The following is a 19,358-nucleotide window of genomic DNA, read 5'->3' as shown; positions in this document are numbered from 1 at the left end:
GAGGACTGTAGGAATAACATGAGCTCAGGAAGAACTGGAGGGGATCACGACAGTCCAAACCAAAACTGGTTTTCCAGCCTTCCAGAAGGAAGGCTCTTCTAGGTCAGGAAGGTCCTAATTCTGCCTCTTCCAATAGATTTGAGGGGATTTGTTAATGTGTGTGAACTGTAAGTGGTTGTTATGCATCCTCAAGCATCCAAGCACTCTCTTGAAGATTCTCCCACAACCCAGCAATGGAGAAAATTTCCTTGAGGTGAACATTAAAGAAGTAAAAGCATGTTTCCCCCAGCAAATGTCACTGGGGTACTTTTGTTCTGTACCTAGCAACAAAGTTTTGTCATAGTAAACCACACAATCAATTTTAATGAAATAAAAATATATATTCTCAGAAAGAAGTTCTGGAAGAAAAGTATATAATTATCAGAAGTGTTTCAGGTATGCATGTCCCTTATGACTGCCAATGATTTAATCACTAATGAAATGACTGTAAATCAATTCCATCAACTATTTTATGGGGGCATAAGTTTGGCTCAGCATTGTACTGCATGCTCAACAAGAGGGTCAAAATCTTCAGGGAATTTCCTTCCTGTTAATGATGGTTTGGTTTTTTTGGTTTTGTTTTGTTTGTTTGGGGTTTTTGTTTTTGGTTTGGTTTGTTGCAGGTTTTTTGGTTTTTTTTTTGTTGTTGTTTGGCTGTAATCCAGGACCTTTGGACACCTAAATGATAAACTACACACAGAACTGAGGTATCTTCTCCCTAGTAAAGAACTCAGTGCAAGATCGGGAAATCACCAGGAAACCTTATTCAGAGAATCAGTGCCCAAATATGCTAATAACTGTTATTGTTTGGTGCAAAAGGATTTACTGGTTTTGCACATGGAAAAGCTTCCTGCAATTGTATGATTTTATATAGAAAAAAACCTTGTATTTTTGGAAGGGAAATGCTTTAAATTTCCATGGTCCTGGAGTGAACTCATATATCAAGAAACAAAATATTGATAAGATGAACCTCTTAAGGGTTCACGTTACAGATTTTGGGTTTAATTAGTAGCATGGCATAGATCTAGCTGGGTGAGGAACAAAGGGGGTTTTTTAGTCAAAGAGCCACCATTTCTCTCATCCAAGATACTCAGGACTTTCAGACTTGGAGAAAAGAGGCAAAAAAGAGATTTCAGTAATGTGGTTCCCTGCCTTTTTTGTGCAAATTGGTGTGAGTCAGCAGTAATCTTGAAATGAAACCAGCAGCTGAACATTTTATCACACCATGAAAGCAATATCTGCTGGATACTATCAAACGGGATGGTTCAGATATAACAAATGACACAGGAATTTCTGAGATATTTGATTTCTGGAAGCAGAAGGCCTACTTTGCATACGCATATATTTAATTTTACTCAGATATACGTATGTTTGGGTGTGAAGAGTTTATTTTGTTTTTTACACAATCCTATATATGTCTTAATACTACTTTCACAGCCACCCCTGGTCCTTGCTAAGGTTAGATGTGCTAAATTTATCTTGTTATCTTAATGGCGCACAGAGCTCAGATGTGACCTGGAAAATGGTCTGATCTGCATCAATTTTGTGGGAGTCCTCAAGATTACAGATATCTATTCTACCTTTCCTTCCTTTGACATACCTGCACTATCAAAGAGCAACCTATTTTGACACCTACATGTTTATTAATATCTACTCTTTGCCAGCCTACAGCCTCTCAAGTGAGCTCTGCATTGCTGTGGTAGAGAGCACGCAGTCCTTGTGCCCATTGCTCACCAGTCAAAGTCAGCCTCCGTGCACACACATGGCTCTGAGGTCATACCCCCAGCATATTTTCCTTGCATGCATTTCTTCTCTGACTTGCGCTTCCTGTAGATCCTTTTGGCTCCCATGATGCAAGCTTCTCCCTAGAAACAAAACCAAAAATATTTCTTTGACGCCCACCAGGCTATTTGTGCCACCTGGTTTTTCCAAGCCTGTGGAATGGGAGGTGTTACTCAAGGGAAGAGGACGGGAAGTCAAATGCCATCTCAGTACACTGGAGCTAATTGAAGCTACTGAAGCTTTAACTGAAACTAAACCAGCTTTTCCAATACACACTAAGAAATGGTCTGAGGTTACTTATGTATCTGATTCAGAGCTGAATTTATTCCAAACCCAATGAGCAATTGATCCAGGCCCATTTCACAGCAACTGAAACATCCCTCTGCAATCTGAGACACAGAGCAGGTCTATTTCTTTAGTCTGATCTCTTTGGGAATAATTTCATTCAGTAGAAACTAGTAAAATGTGTTTATGTAAATACTTTCCATGGATGAGTTCGGGTTTTACTGTGTTTGACTTGTTATGTGGATGCTAAAACTCCCTGTATTCAGCACCCTGCTAAATATATCTATCTAGGGAACAAGGCTCAGCCTTGCAATCTCAATGGAAAGGAATTCAAAAGGCAAGATTACACACGGCAGTCTTCCTAAAAATAGTTCTGCAAGCTCCAAAGCCAGCATCGTCAAAGAAATACTGCAAAATTCTTGATATTTTCGCTCATGCAAGTACAAGAAAGTAAAGAACAAAATACAGAGAAGTCTCAGTTATTACCTTTTATGCTGTTAAAATCGTTGCAAAAAATTTTTTTGTGGCTCCGCTTTGATAATTTAATGGCATCAAACAGAAGGGCCTGAATAGCAACTGGTGTAAAATGTTGTGCTTCCTTGAAATTCAAGGAACTGTAGTGATTTTCAGCATCTAAAGATCTAAGTAATAACTGGTCTCTTTAGTGTAGAGTTTTGCCTTGTGTGAGCAGCTAGTCTGAGTCAAGCTACTTTCATTTCATATTCATTATTAAATTCTTGACCAGCAAGACACATACAGAACGACAACCTCTGATGATATAAATGCGTGCTTTGCCTTAGACTTTAATGGAGCCTGTGGTGTTTATATAACCACAGAACTTGGGCCATATTTTAGTCTAACCTGATATAAAACAGGCTGTTGTGTCAAACTTGGCAGAGCTGGAAAGGTGCCCCAGGGCAGGTGCAGGCACTGTGCAGAGCACCTTACCTTGACAGGCATGTAATCAATGGTTCCAAGAGTGATGCAGCAGCTACATCAGGACAAGTCACAGGGGCCATTGAGCTGGGGAACAAAGTGTCCAACTCCCATGACAGATAGAGACAGAACAGGGATGAAACCAAGTGGGCAATGAGGCTAAGGGGACCCAACTAGAATGGTCTTAAGACACTGGCTCTGAGGACACAGGACAGAGAAAGAGAAAGGAGGTAAGGACAGGGAAATTAGATGGGAGGCATAAGAGTGAAGGAGTTCAGGCCTCAGTGGCAGTGCTTCTACTGTTGATGCATTCTTTAAGTCTGAACTAATTGCCTGAGTAGAGGATGATACCCAAAAGACAGGTGTTCATCCTTCAGGGCTGACAGAATCTAAACCTGAGGCCAACACATTGATGTAACAAAATGGACCCATCCAGTAAGGGACAATCTCATATACCAAACTGACAGGAAAGGATATTGGATCATGCTGACCTTTAACTGTAGAATCATTAGCTAGTTCAGGTCAGATCTCAGCCTACTTGCCTCTCACCTGGCTATGGAGTTGCCAAGGCCTGTAGTCCTCTTCTGCACATCTCCGATCAAAAATGGACTTGTAGTCTATTTTCACCAGCTGCCACTCTGAGCGGTGGCTGAAATGTCCAAACACACTACAGGATGCAGCAGAAAGAACATACAGTAAAAGGAAGCACCTGATGGAGTCTGGTAGTTACAGAGGTACAGTTAACCCACAATTTCCAACAGAGATCAATTTCTTCAGGAGTGATACTACTACTCATTTTCACTTGACTGACATAGTGCAAGTGAAACTTAGCCTACTAAATATCTATAACCATATTAAAAATTACATTTAGCGTTTATTCTGTTCATCAAGACCCTCCCACTTTTGACAATACCCAAAAAGACTCTATTTGAAGCAAAGACTCAAGAGAAGACTTGATGTGGGGCTGGAGACAGTAATACTTATAGGATTTTTATCTCAATTATAAGTTTTAGGAATTCCTTCCACACAAATTAAAATCAGAACCCGAAGGAAACATTCTTTATACAACTCTATTAACTGAGTTTAGTTTCCAAGCCACACATTCTGCCTATTACAGGTCAGTCAGAAACTGAATTTTCCTCCTGTTTTTGCAAATCTGACCTCAAGTAAAATGACATAGTTTCTGGCACGATGAGTCCAGATTTATGCATCGTACAGAACTCAGCACACCACTTTGAAACTAAACATAATTTTTCATGAGTCAGCCTCCAGGCAACATTTTGTCATTCATTTTTACAGAAGAATGTCTTCACTTTTCTGTGTCTCAGTTAAAAAAAAAGAATGTAGCAGCAAAAACACAGTTATAAAAATACTTCACCATCTTTCTTTCAAATATTCATCTGTCAACAGTAACTCTGCTTTACATCACATCCAATTTGAGGAGTCACATTTCATGTTGATAAGCTAAGTGATAATGTTTGCAGCTTGCAAGGAACCATGTTGTCATTCCCTCAATCATATCAGAAATAAACTGATGATTTAGCAACAGAAGACTGCACGTTCCTGGCTTCAGTTAGTACTTGGTTTGGTCCCCAATCAGAAATGCTATTGTTATGAACAACCCTTGTAAGATATTTATGGTGCGGTTCTCATGAACAACAGCATCATGGCATGCTCACTTACGTCATGATGAGAGTTTCCTCTCCAGGTTCCCCTAAAACTCCATCTACAAATAGTGGGAGGGATGTGAAACTGTACTTGCTCCAAGATCTCCCTTCATCAAAACTTAACCTGGAAGAGAAAGCAGAATAAGTGTCTTCTTTCCTTACTCTACTACTTTACTTGAGGAGACTCTCTAGTCCACTACAGTTGCTATGGAGAAGTGGGAAGCAGCTTCTCTTTTTGGATAATGATTTTTTAGTCCTTTAAATAACTATTTTTTGGGGGAAGCATCATAAGCCAGAGCATTGATCAGACTTGTTTGGCATCATACCACTAACCCATGGCCAATATTTCAGTCGTAAAAACTAATAGCTTTGTGAGAGATTGATGCTTTAAGGGCAAAATGTAGCCTAGGGATAAGATTTTTAAAAAAAATAGACCAGTGATTTTGAGCATCCCATTTCTGGGTCCCCACCATTAAACATTTTAAGGAGGTTAGTTTTCTGGAGCATGAGAGCTTTGACTCTTCAAACCAGCTGTCCTCCCAGCATGAGCGTAAGTGAAAGCTTAGAACTGCTCATCATTTGTTAAGACTTGGGTCTGTGTGTTTCAGATTTTGATAAGACACTGACTGTAGTGGAAGTAAATAAGGCAAAACAGCAAAAAACTGTATTCTACCTTCTAAACTCAAGAGTGCTAACTAATGAGGACAATTTAGACTTATTGGCTATGTAATCCTGAATCTATTCAAGAAAATTCTGGTTCACAAGTGCTGCCTGCCACATAGAAGACAAGTTAATCAATAATTTTGAAACTAAAGAATACTTTATCAATTTAATAAGAGACAAAGGCATAAACCATGTATATATTTTATAAACAACCAAACTCAAGAAACCAAGTTGTGGTAAACCAGGAGTGTTGTGGAATTATATTGACAGTATCTTAGATCTGGCTGAGCCAAAATTATGTAAACTGGAACTGCCAGGACTTCTTAGCTTTATCTGAGTTAATGTTTGCCAATAGCTGAACTAATATTGTCTAGATTATAGCTACAGAAAACTGGATGCATATTAACTGCCTACTTCCTGCATCTGAAAAGAGGGAGAGCAGACATTTAGTACAGAAGGAGTCATTACCAGAGGTGTCTGATAGGCAGAGATGTGTGTTTCATGGCAACAAGTACTCCACCTTGATCCAGGTATAGAACACTGTGCTCTTCCTCAAAGATCTGGAAAAAAAAGTATCTATTTAAATGTATTCTTCTTAGTATCAAGAAAATTGCATAGTTTTTTAAGTATGATCATGATAGAGGACAGGTATGTGCTAATGAAGTTACAGATTAGAGGAAATTATAGAGACAGTTTCTGCATTCTGTATTTTATTGTTTGGGGTTTTTTTTCCCCCAGTTTTCCCAGGTTTTTGGAAAATGCATTCTGCCTCTCACAGAAAGTTAGAAGCATGGGTTTTTTTTGCAAGGATCAACAATTTCCCTTCTTTCAATGACAAATTTTTGTTTAAGGAAGAATTTCATGTGCTTGCACATATCTGGCCCTATCTCAGATAACTGATGTAGACAGAAAAATGAGGGCTAGTCAAACATTGCAAAATAATTAGATTCTTGGAATATCAAATATTTGAAAAGATTTTCTTTTCTTTCCCTTTTTTGTATTAACTCTCTGCAAACATTTGCCCTCTAGTCTATATAGCAGCATTCGTCTGTCTGAGAAAGTTATTCTTTTTCTGCATGACTTGATATCCCATTCAAAAAATAGGAGTAATGGAATTTCCTGATCTGAAGATAAACACATTATAGTATATTTCTTAACAAGTGGGACTCCACTAAATATTAGGATCTTAATTTAACTTCAGCATTCAGTCTCTTTCCACAAGTAAAGAAGAGGTAGCTTTATGAAGGTAGCTTTAACAAAGTGAACTTCATTCTGTTGTTTTCTCCATTAGCTTAACAGCAAGGCAAAATAATTTGTTTATATGGACACTGAACTTTGGACAACTCAATGCAGGTGAAATGAGTCCCATATGGAGAGAGGAAAATTAGACCAATGCAACTACTGATTTTCAGGAAAGTATAATCATGGATAATGAGAAAAATGGTTTGACTGCTATAAGGGTTGTACAACAGTAAAAGGTAACACATTCTTTCCCCTTAATATCTATAATTTATGCTGTTCTCTTTGCCACAGGGTTAAACTGAAGTCAAACTCTGAGTAGAATTACTAAAATAATTTTCTTTAATACAAAGTCTAACAACATAGTCTTTTTCTTTGAGCATTTCTGTACCTTTCAGAAGGGAAGTTTAGTCTTCTTTAAAGGTTTGCAAAAAACTACTCTGAACCAAATGAAACAAAAATTAAGTGACAGATTGAATCTACTTTTATAACAATTTCCTGTGATTAGTATTTAGACCTGTGATTCTGTGTCACTTACCTGCCTCCAAGTGTTCCCAGCATCAGAAGTAACAAACATGCTGATGTCATTGTCTGATAGCTCGGTGCCTATATTACCTGTAAGATAAGCATTAGTTAGCAATGGAATAGTCTCAGAAACACTAGAACTAACAAATCAGAGGAGTAAATGTGTTTATTTACCTTTTGCAATTATAGAAGCTCTAGTTTGGGGAGGATAATGAGGGAAACGGAAAGGGGGAAGGGAATGGAGAAGGGGAAAGGGGGGAAAGGAAAGGGGGAAAGGGAAGGGAAGGGGATTTCAGTTTGAAGAAAATATATATAAAAGAACAAACACATACAACTCTATACACCTCTAATGCAAAGAAAATGCCCTAATTTGAGTCTTATGTTCACAGGAGTAGAGGATTAGGCGTGATCTCCTTGGTCTTGAAGGTCAGTTTCCATAACAAGCCATATGATGAGTTGAAGGTCCATAAGGACTTTCATTTGATAGCCAACCTTCTTTCCCAGTACTAGTGGTGTGACACCCCACAGCAACTCAACACACACCACAAAATCCAGATTTTGTCAGTGTTTGCACATCACACACAGGCAATCTTTAAACGTTTCATACCTGAAGCTACAATAATGCTGGGGGCGGTGTCTCGGCTGGCAATGTTTCCTGAGGTATAGGGGTTGTCTGAGACCTTCAAGTGAAGATGAAGGGAGCAATAGGGCTATGGAGAAAGGGGAAATAAAAGTAAAAAGCAGATACAACAATGCATGCACCTATTTCTACAGGGTTAGAAACATAGAGTGTCCTCCTATATTTCTTCCTCATCATTGCATTCAATCACCCTTAGAAAGATACCGTCACTTTGCTATCATTTTCTGACACAATCTGTTCCCACTGGGAAACGGATTCACCAGGCTGAAACTCTCTCCCAAGGACTAGATTTTGAGGCTGTTCCCTCAAAGGAGGGAACCAGGCTTGCAAGGACAGGTGATGATAGGGACTACCCAGCTCTTCTGACTCCTACCACTGTGAGAAGCAAACAACGATGAAGGTACAAAATGACTTTGCGAGCAGCAGTGCCCAAGCTATCTCTGCAACAAGAAGCAACAAAACCCTACTGGTGTGGTGCTGAATCACCACTAATTAGTCAGGAAAAACAACTTAATTCAGGCAGTGTTATACCGTTTCTTGACTCTTTTTGACATATGGCTCCGTTTTGCACTGCACTGCAATAAATACAAAGAAATACCACGGCTGGAAGGTGGAAGGTGTTAATTTCAAAGTTATCTAAAACAATGCTTCATCGCCCATCTGGATGTGACCTTTAAGATTACAATACAAATACACCCATGGAAACCTCACCTATTTGCTATTGATTTTGTATGCTGGGTAGTCAGCAAAGACAGGAATGGTACAGAATAAATCAGCTGAGCAAGAGGGTAAGTCAGAAAGGCAGATTTCCAAAACTGTCATTACAATTCCCTCCAAAACTGTATTGTCAGAATTTCTGAAAATTCCTAAAAATTATTTCCTTTGCCTGGGTTCTATTTTCAGTACTTTTTCTTCCTCATGAAGACCCCTTCATGGAACATGCTAAGGGAAGAGAGGGGGGAAAATACTGGCAAGAAAACCTAAAACAAACTGACCCAGTCAAGGTGGACATCACACAGGAACATACTAGAACAAAGCTCATGCTACAGCTTGCTTAGCTCTATAAGATGAGAAGTAGAGGCTATGTGGAAGGGCCTTCAGACTCTAAGGAGGTAGGTTTTTCTGTCTAATACCAGATGCCTAAAGATTAGACCTGCAGCCCCAAGAGTCTGGCAGACATCCCCTGCAGGAAACCTTGTCCCATATGTCACTGGAGGAAGACCACTTATCCATCCCATCTCAAAGCAGGTGACTATGACTCTGACATGTAAATTCCCCTGTGCAGAATGGCAGGGTTCTTTTGGCAAAGGCAAATGAGAGTGGTAAGGAGGGATGGGAAGGAAAAGGGGACATGGGCTGTGCAGAAGGGAACACAATCTGCCAAGTGGAATGTACTGAGCAGCCTAACTCTATCTGACAGCCTTGCGAGGGCAGCCGCTGGAGCAGCCCGGGGGCGCCGGGAGGGAGTGGAAAACAAATTGAGCTGACACGAATGCAGGAAGTGGAAAAGCATTGCAAGAGCATGAGTTCTTTCCTTTTACATTTTTATCGGTTGTGAGAAGACTAAATAGAGAACATATTTTTAATATTCACATGTTCCAAGCCCATTTCAGCATTCTGAATACAGAAGCAAATGGCAACTCAGTCAGTTCCCAACTCAAATGAGACCTTGTTAGACTAAAATCTTTGTGCTACCAGAGGTTTTCTTTCAAATTAGTCTCATTTAACAGATATAGTACATAAAAATGGAGTATATCTCTCAAATATTAAAATCCAGGTCATTTGTCTAAGCAGACAGATGATCTTTTCAGTGGCATGACTTCTTATTGGTTGGAGTGCAGTAATGCTTAGAGTCTCTAGTGACAACTGGGTATGGTGTAAAAACCAGCCTTTCCACTCCTAGCCAAACACCTAAAATTACTGTCCATGGCCATCCCACATCCTCACTGTGTTAGCATTCTCTTCCTCATCTCTGCTGTATGCCTTCTCCATCTCTGTCCTTATAGAGTTCATTAACAGGTATTTTTCCAGCTGGTTTGTGTTCTATCATGCTTAATTCACATACAGACATCTCACTCTGATTTTCAGAATTTTCATCAATTGTCTCTATCCCTTTTGTTGTTACCAACAAGCTACTGAAATCATTATTATCATCAGAATCACCAGCTTTGGGTTTCCCTGTCATTGCCCAGTACCCAGTTGTGCTACCTGCTGCACCACCACTAAGGGAAAGACGACCACAGCTTGGAGCATTTAAAACCTAGGTAGAAGATAAAGCATAGGTGACATAGCCCACTTCTCTGCTCACTGCCATAGTTTTTACAGTTCTGCTACAGCTCATTACTTCCTTCCTAATATTTTCAAACCAGAACTTTTATGTTCCCCTCTTTATGTTCCCCTCGTTCCTTAGTAAGATTTCTCACAAATGTCCAGAACCCCACTTCTTGGCTGTTCTGCAAAGCCCACCTGAACTGTCTCCAATGGCATGAAACACATAAGCCAGCTATTAGTGGTTGTACCTGATCAGAAGTGGGACAGAGTATTATAACATAAGGATGATGCTAGACACCATTCCCAAACCTAGGGGGAGTCAAAGTATTTTCTCACCTGCAACAGCGAGGAGCAACGGAGAGAGATAAACACTTCAAGAGAGCTATTCAAAACACCTCCCTTAAATGCTTAAACTACTCCGTAGCAGATGGCATGAATATCTCCCCCTTACAAGAAGAGGGTCTTTGTCTTGAAATTCATATAATCCATATGGACAAGACAAACAAAATGTGGGAGGGAATAAACAGATGTCTGGGGAAGCGAGACAGAGAGAAAATAAATGACTGGCCCAAGGTCATGCAGGAAATTGGAGATAGGCCTGCCTAAAAACTAAATCAAGGTTCTCCTGAGATTCATCCCAGTGTTTGAACCACTAGTCCATCCTTGAAAGTTAATTGATAAACTCTCCTGGGTAGATGCCCATTTCTTACCAGACAGAATTACTTCTCAGCTAACTACTTCACAACAGATGATAAGTATCAAACTAAACCAGCATCTTTGAGATAAAATACCTTGGCAGCTCTTTTATGAAGATTAAGTGTATTCATCTTAGAAAACAAGTGGTATAAACAAGAAAAACAAAACCCTGGGATTAGATGAAATTTCGTTGCTTTCCTCCATCCTCATTATTCAGAACTGTCTCAAAAAAAACTGAGAAGTTCTGAGTCGCTTTGAAAAAACCACCTTGAGCAAAGTGTCAGTAGAGGGAGGGTTCCGTCTGGCTCGCCTTGTGCTTCAACCAGATTCCCTCTTAACCCCCTTAGCTGCCAATTTAGCTGCTATGTACTTATTTCTGTTTTAACTCTCACTGAGTTTAAGTTTAAAGACACAGCATTGCACCCGCACGCTGGGGACCATCCTGTCACTCTGGGAAATGGCAGATCCCATTCTAACAACTATCTGGAATATACGTCATTGCTGTGTCCTGAGCTAGTGTTAGAGACATTTATCTGAAAAACAGCAGTGGGAAAGCATTAGTATCTCTGCCATGGTGTAAGTATGGGAGCTAGGCTAGATGTACAATAGACTATTAAGAATTCACTTAGCTATGCCATAAGGAAAAGCAGGATCTGCCTTACCAGCCCCCTAAAATATTATACTGCCATATCATATAAGAAAAATCTTGGGCATCTGATAAAATTGGTGATAATTCGAAAAGGTCAAGGTGTGGGTTTTTTACGAAATAATCAGATTTATAATCTATTTGAAACATAAAGGCTTCTTTAGATAGTCCCTTCCAAAAAATTAAGTTGTTTTACATCTGCAAAGTTTTCTGAATATCATCTTTTTTGTTTTTACCTCATAAAAAGACCTAATTAAAAATGCACTTAGTTACAATTTTTAAAATCTTGAAAGAAGAACACCAACCCAAACAAATTTAGTCATGCTCTGAAATAACTCTTCTCTCTGAATCCCAGTCCTCCCTATTTATTTTTTCCAAACTCAACAGAAAATATAAGGCTTGTATTTTGGCTTAATCAAAAAATCAATTATTTGAACAGCTTCAAATATTTATTCTTTGCTCTTGCAATAGTGCATGACATTCAGTTAAGAGATTAGTGTAGCATTCAGCTACAAAGTGTAATTCCGATTCAGATTTTAACAAACAGTCTCAAAATGAGAAACTTTTTTTTTTTTTTGATGGAAAGTAACATGTAGGTACAGGAGAGCAGGAAGAAGAGCTGTCTAAATAGTGTCCCTGATTCTGCCTGGAACAATGTTAGAATTTGTGTAATATGAAAGTTATTGAGAACCCCAAACACAGGGGCTCTGAGTATTAGCCCACTCCTGAGTATAGATTGCATTGGCTGAAAAATATGTCAATATAATTCTAAGCTTTCTAATTTGATACAGATTTCCAATTATATTCACATTGCTTATATTTCACTTACCCTCTTGAAAACTGTTTGCATATAATGATGATTAAAGACTTAACTACATGCGTATCTATATCAATAAGTACAGAGACAGATACAATTTACATCAACATAAAGCTATACATATATTTGGATGAATGTGTCAATTCTCACTTCTGAGCTCAAAGAGAAAATGATAAATGTTAATAAATATTAATGTCAACAGAGAGGCCTGAAAGAAATCGGAGCTCTATTTTCCTTTGAGCCTGTCTCCAGTTATTAGAGCCCTTAAAGTTTCTGAGCTGCAATAGCTCACGCCTCCCACCTAGTGTCCAGAGAATCAACTGCGCAGACACGGCATCCAGTTCACCTGCTATTTAAGGGGACACCATCAGCTGTGCAGAAGGAAGGTGACCCACGATGCTTACTCCTGCTCCAGAAATTAAATTAAATTAAGCTAAATTACAATGCCATGTCTTGCAATACCTACCCCCTGGCAGCCCCAGCCTGGTGTGCTGCACTCCATGAGACACATTGCATGGAAAGGGGAGCTGCCCTCTCTTTCTTGTGCTACCTGGTAGAAAAAGATCGTTTTGGATATTACCCCCCCACCAAGTTTTCCCCTCAGGTACTTACTAGGAGACAGTGAATGGGATTTCCTCTCAGATCCGTGTGTGGAGCCTGCAACAAACTCCAGTCTCTCCCTTTATTGTAGGTGATGAAAGTTTTCACTTGGTTGCCAATCTTCTTGTTAGCCAAGAACATTCCCTTTATCCCTGCTACCTAGGAAAAATTGACATGGCTGAAAAATAGATCAAGTTCATGCAGGTTCTGTGCATGTGTCCTGTCCCTCTTTCCCTGTCAAACCCAACAGGGCTCTGGTGGGTGTGTGAGTGTTGTCGATGTCAGGGCAAGAACTCTCAAGGTACATCAAAGGAAGACAAGTTGAAGTGCTGGGGAAAAGCTAAAACCGTCACAGGTGCAAAGGTGACAAATGGGACAAGCTTGTATTTCAAAGTCATCATGAGAACATGGTAAGAATGAGATAGCATTATCTGTAAAGTGACAATCCCTCAACTGTGTAGGCATCCTTCCCTTAAAAGATGAAATATGTACAGGGCAATTATTTGTCTCTTGCACAACAGTAGCTGGGCACAGTGGCAATTTTGACCTTGCAAAGAAAACAGCAACACACACATATAAACTTGCAGTTCAGTGCTTCTATTCTTACTCAGCCTTCTTCAGACATTTCATCTAAGGATCCCAATGCGCTCCACAATTATCAGTGTTTCAACAGGAGCACTTGGGACACAGAGGTATTTTTATTGTGGTTTTGTATTTTGAGGAAACCAAAACACTAGTGACTAAAGCAAGGCCATCCAGAATGCTAGTTGTAGAGCTAGCAATGAGATCCTCATCTTTTTATTTTTCCCAGTGTTTTACCCAAGAGTTTCAATCCATAGACCTGCAGGAGGATTTTGTAAAGACAAGATGCTAACAGATTCACATTGGAAACAAGCCTAAAAGTATCTTAGTGGGGAGAAAAAAAATCAGCCTCAAACCACAACTCACATTGCAGAATGTTCCCATCTTCTCAGCACACTGAAAATCAATAGCCCAATAGCTGCTGTAGCTTGCGAATAAATTTGTTAGGTTGTCATCCTGCAATCTGAGTGCAGTAATAAAAAGGGAAGTAAAATCAAGAGAAGGAGGGGGGAAAGTGAGAAACTTTTTGGTTTCCAGCAAGTCTGTTCAGTCATCCACCTCATCTCTTCTTATGATGTAGAACTAGCAGACAGAATCATTCATCAAGACTTTTTATTCATAGAGATTATTACTTAAATGGCATCGCATGGCAAATGGTTACATAGCAGATTCAGAGCTTTTTCCAGCTCAACTGATTTAATTATGTGGCTGGATTTGGATGCTACAGTGAACAGGACCTTATTGCACTTTTAGTCATATGCTGTGAGACTACTAGTGTACAGTGCTTTGGTACAGAATATTGGTGCACTTAGTCATTTGCAATAGTACCCTCCTGCCTGAGCTTTGGCACAGGATTTCATTTGAAGTTGCACAAAGACTTTGACATGACTTGCTATAATGGGCGATAGTTAAATTAAGTAGTTAACTAATTTATTGTTGATATAAGCAAAAAAAAGATAACCTTTTCAATTTCTTTGCAGGATTTTTTTTTCCTACCAATTAAGTGTTCCGGATTTTTTTGTCATAGTAGAAAGGCACCCTGAAAAGACAAGGGTACACTGTCACCCAGTGATATTGCATTAATAGACAGGGCTGGAAAAATAACATAGTTCCATCTTTACTACCAGAGGGCTAGAGCCTATATTCCATTTGTACTTTGCTTTGTTGTTGTCCTGAAATAGTTCTATTATATAGTCCCTCTGAAATGCTGGCCATAAATGATTAAAGAGCATTTTATATATCAGGTGATAAATGTGTTCTGAAATGCTGTGAATTTATCTTTTTATGATACTAGTCATGGGCTAGAACTCAGAATCCTTTCCCAAGAAAGCAAAGTTATGTTATATTGTCAGTCTTGGACAGCTTTATCTTGAAAAAAGACTGCGCACCCTGTACATGGTTGTGTACTCTCAGTAGGAAGGGATACACCTACTGCATATACACAAACATGACACACACACTGATCTGTTCATCCCTGCTGTTCATAACAGAGAAAGACCCATGTAAGGAGTGTATGACCACCAGTGGTCAGAGAGTAAAGCACTCCATCAGCTCCCACACAGGAACTGTAGACAACTCTCACCACCCTGAATGCATTGTGTGCAGACACAAATGCTGGTCTACACTTTCAGAAGGATTCATACAAGACACTTGAACATACAACAAGACATTCTTGACTCTCCATCACCACCTTCATACATCAAACATATACTTCTCAGCCAAGACACATACTGCTATAAAAAATAAGTCCCAGAGTGACAGTCATATACACCATAGCTATAGATGCATCTCCTCACGGTGTGTTACCACTTCAGCCCTGGATTCCCACAGGAAGAACTGTCTTGCTGTGGACCAGTCCAACAGAGCCACACCACATCACCGGAGAGACACAGGAACTAGAAAGGGAACTCAGACCCAGTGGTCAGTGATTTTAGCTCTTCCCTTACTCTAGGAGATGGTCTCTAGGACAGCGTTTTTCTGAAGAGAACTCAGTGAGACAACATGAAACAATTTTTATTTTCTCTTTGTACCCAGTGCAACTCTCTGTTGAGCAGCATTGAGCAGATTAATCCTTAACCTAGAATAGGTTTAGGAATTACAGACACAAACATGTTCACTACAATGCAACCAGAAGAACTTATTTCTAACACCTGACAAACATGCATACACACACACACACACACTAAACAGGCCTTTCTCTGGCATTTTCTCAAATAATAGTGCTTTTTTAAATATACTGCTGCCACCACATAAGGACTTATTTTGAAATCTCCCTACTTCCTTTTAATTTATCTATGGATTTTTTCTTCTCTTGTCTTCATCTCCATTTACCCCTAGAGCACTCATCTTTTGCAATAATCTGACTTGGAGAACCACGTTGGCTGGCTTTGTGTTCCCTTCCAGCTAGAACATCAAATTGAAAGGAAGGTTCGTGCCAGGTTCCATGTCAGCCAATATTCTTTCTATCTAGATAATCAGCAGATATGACACTGTAAGTCTTATTCCATCAATTTCAATCCAGGTTACTGTGTGGTGTCAGCTGAATAAAACAAAGCAAAAGCTTTTCTTCCCCCCTCGGGATGTAGGACACCTTTACATAATGCAGTAAAACCGCTTCCTGAGCTGACAGTAATAAGAGGTAACAGTTTTTCCATGGACTGCCAGTGTTGCAGAGAGATTAATAGTAAAAAATGTCCAAATAACTGAAATGGCAGTGCCCATCCTCCTACAGTTCATCTGCATTGATGTACAACACTTGGGATCTCTGGACAATTCAAGGTGGTTTCCAAGTAAAGGGCAGCTGAAGGAAAACTATATAGCAGAGCCAAGATTCAGGCAGTGATGGGGAAATATGGGAAGCATCTTCCTTTTCGAAGGTACTCATATCTAGTTAATGACTTTTCTTCTAAATGGCCAGAAAATACCCTGGAAGAGACCTGAAAAGAGAAAATGACCCTCAAAACAGCAGCTGAGGACTGAATTTCTCATTAGCTGAGTGCTGTCTCCAGAGGCAAAAGAGGCAGCAGGGTAAGAGATGTACACATTAAGGGCACATTAAAAGTCCTATTCTTAGGATCAGTTGTCACAGAAGACAATGTAAATTGGCCTTTTTATGGGTGAGCTTAAGCAGAACACATTTGTGCAGAAAAAATCTCAGGGATAAAGAGGACACTAAAAAGAGGTAGGAGAGCTTTCATGCTCATAGGATAGCCCAAGGGGGCATATCTATAATCACTTAAGTTCCCAGAATAGTCCAAGCTGAGAAAGGTGACAAAGAGAGCTGAAAACTGCTGTCTCTGCTTAACTTCTAAACCAAGCAGTTGGACTGCCAGAAATGCAAAAAAAATTTACAGAATGATACTATTCTGACTGTTGGGAGCTTTCAGAGTCAGAGATCCAATGTGATCTGGTGTGTAATACACCAATGTGAGTCCAAGCCGATACTGTGGGGCCCAGGATTTTGGCTGAGAAACCGAGTTTCTCTTAGCAACTGAGTAAACTATTCCAACACATTTTGCTGTGCATGAAAGAGCCATGAGCTCTTCCTCACCTAAGAACCCTCTGGTGAACACAGCAGTGAATCCCTTCATAATATTAGGCTGGGCCTAAATTCAACTCGTGTGTAAAACCTGGACTTAAAACTCATCCGATTGCACAGAGGCCCTTAAGTAAAAGGAGGGTAAAACTAAGTGTTTAGTCACTTACTGGTTTTGCTGTTCACATGCATATTACAAGACTGATGTGCAAAGAGGAAATGGTACTGGCATCATATGAGCTTCTGAGATAGAAATGAGATGTTTGGAGTTATGACATACCTCATAGAGGTCAATCATCACATTCCCCTCCAGCCCTTGACTACTCTTGACATTTTCCAAGGCCAGGGTGAAGTAGATCCCTCGGGTGTCGGAGATGTACAGATTGTATGTGTCGTTCTGGTTCCACTCTTGTACAGCTGCAAACACCTGATTCTCATCTGTGCTGATAACATGCATGTCCTGGGGAAAGAAAAGAGAGAGACTTTACTAGAGGGAGCTCTTCACTGTCATTTCCAAGGGCATCAAAGTAATTGTGGAGGAGCAAGGGATAAATTTAGGCTGGAGTTCAATCAGAATAGGCTGGAGTTTAATCAGTAGGCAATACTGCTGTAAACTGGACATTCCATCTAGGAATATTTTACACCAGCTCTCTTCTGCCAATTTTCAAAGCAGTAATTAACTGATGAGGTGTTAATTGAACATTGGTAGTAGCACTTTCGCCCACCTTATCAACACCTTCATTTTAATGAAAATACTTTGTCTGAGGGGTAGGAAGGGTTGTTAATTAGTTGTGGGTCTTTTTTTTCTTTTGGCACCTGAGTGATTCCACTTGTGATTGTGGAATCAGAGATATTAAAAATGTTTAAAGAAAAAAAAAAAAGAAGGAGCATCTGAAACATCTGCTTGTCCCCCAGCATTTAGAAGCCAAGTATGCTTGGGACCTGAAATAAGGAGGTTCTAATGGGTTCTAACTGCAGCCAGTGCTGCTATCTACTGGTTCTAATGACAGTGTGGACGTGAGCCAAGGCCCTGGACACAGTACTAAACACCACACTCCAAGAAATTTAACAGAAAAACAACCTTAATCCTCACTAGATGTAAAGAAGAGAACTGTAGATAGATCATTAGTGTTATAAGTGAGGTTTTGTTTTACTCTGTTGTGTGTGTTACAGCAGGCAGGAAACAATGAAAAGATTGCATAATTAAAGAAAAAAATTAAAAACTATTAAACCTGATTACATCTTTCAATGCCTGGAGAAATTATTACCCAATAGAAAAAGCCACCAAAGAGAGAGATTGTTATAATGAAATTCCCAGGCTCTATCTGCCCAGCACGGGTACCCTGAGTTCTTTGGTGTCATAAAAATCTATTGAGGTAGGAAAAGAAATGAAGATTTCTTAGTACCAGGTGATTCCCAGAAGACTCAGCTGTTCTGTCTGTTTTGGGCAGATATCCCAAAGTTATTCTGCTTCCATGAATCTCAGCCAGGACTTTTTACATGCAAAACTGGGAACCTTATCAGAAAATATACTCTTTGGAAGCTGATGTTACTTCTTCCTTTTCTTATTAATATTCTTTGATAATTCACTGTCTTGTGGATTTCTAGGGAGAATAAATACTTCCAGATGAAGCCTTGTAATGTAAAGATAAAAAAAATAACACAATGAAGAAATTTGATCTATGTATTTGAAAGCAGATTCACCATGGAGTTAAGATTCATAGCAGTTGTTTGTTCATCCAGATCCAGGTCTGCATACAGAGTGGATAAATATGCACTTGATTTACTTGCTTCTTTGCACTGGGGAAAATCGTATCCCAGAAGACGGGCTCGTTTTGTGGAGGAACAGATTGGCTTGATTCCTGAGGCAATAGTAAAGGTAATATAAGTCCCACTGCCTTCTACTAATTTTGGCTGTGAATAGACATCCTGTTGTAGCTCCAGCTGTGCTGGTAGAAGTTACAGCCACAGCTGTTTGTTTGAGGCTCCTTATTTCAGACTGTCACCTTGGTGAATCTGCTGGGAGATCTACATCAGTAGGTGTTCCCAATGTGCTTCAGGCAACATTGCCTAGCACAGCTCTAATCTCAAGTTTTAACTTCTGCATATGTACACACATGGGCAGGCCCCTCTATTTAAACATAGACAGATTATAAGTAAAATTTGTTTTGTCTGGTGAATGTACTGTGACATTAACTTATCATTTCAATTAATAGTTTTGTAATAACTAGTGGAGGGGGTAGAAAGATACTTTGATCAACAACAGAGAAAATTAAAGGTAATTTCATGAATGTTTAAGAAGCAAACAATTTATTCACTAGATGCTTCTTGAATTTGATCAGATCATGCTGTAAGATGGATGTCTAAGGAAGATTCCACTAAGGCTGAAGGAATTTAAGCCTGGGGAAGCAGAGACTGAGACTGAATTGGTATTA

General features: G+C 39.6%; 1 protein-coding gene across 7 annotated transcripts in view; it reads right to left on the bottom strand.

Annotated features, from left to right (window-relative positions):
* LOC116790290 (VPS10 domain-containing receptor SorCS1-like) overlaps window positions 1–19,358 on the bottom strand; it is a 271,838-nt gene that overhangs the window by 43,352 nt on the left and 209,128 nt on the right. For all 7 annotated transcript variants that reach the window (XM_032695112.1, XM_032695117.1, XM_032695115.1 and 4 more), the window contains 8 exons: window positions 17,204–17,383; window positions 12,819–12,965; window positions 7,744–7,846; window positions 7,150–7,226; window positions 5,841–5,932; window positions 4,726–4,833; window positions 3,592–3,709; window positions 1,774–1,904 (listed from right to left, as the gene is read on the bottom strand). In XM_032695112.1, coding sequence (XP_032551003.1) covers window positions 1,774–1,904; window positions 3,592–3,709; window positions 4,726–4,833; window positions 5,841–5,932; window positions 7,150–7,226; window positions 7,744–7,846; window positions 12,819–12,965; window positions 17,204–17,383 — 956 coding nt within the window. The remainder of the gene's footprint in view (window positions 1–1,773; window positions 1,905–3,591; window positions 3,710–4,725; window positions 4,834–5,840; window positions 5,933–7,149; window positions 7,227–7,743; window positions 7,847–12,818; window positions 12,966–17,203; window positions 17,384–19,358) is intronic.

The sequence above is a fragment of the Chiroxiphia lanceolata genome, chromosome 8 (assembly GCF_009829145.1).
Source record: "Chiroxiphia lanceolata isolate bChiLan1 chromosome 8, bChiLan1.pri, whole genome shotgun sequence".
NCBI classification, from domain to species: Eukaryota; Metazoa; Chordata; class Aves; order Passeriformes; family Pipridae; genus Chiroxiphia; species Chiroxiphia lanceolata.
Note: the sequence above shows the minus strand (reverse complement) of the source record. Positions and strands in the feature narration are given on the sequence as shown.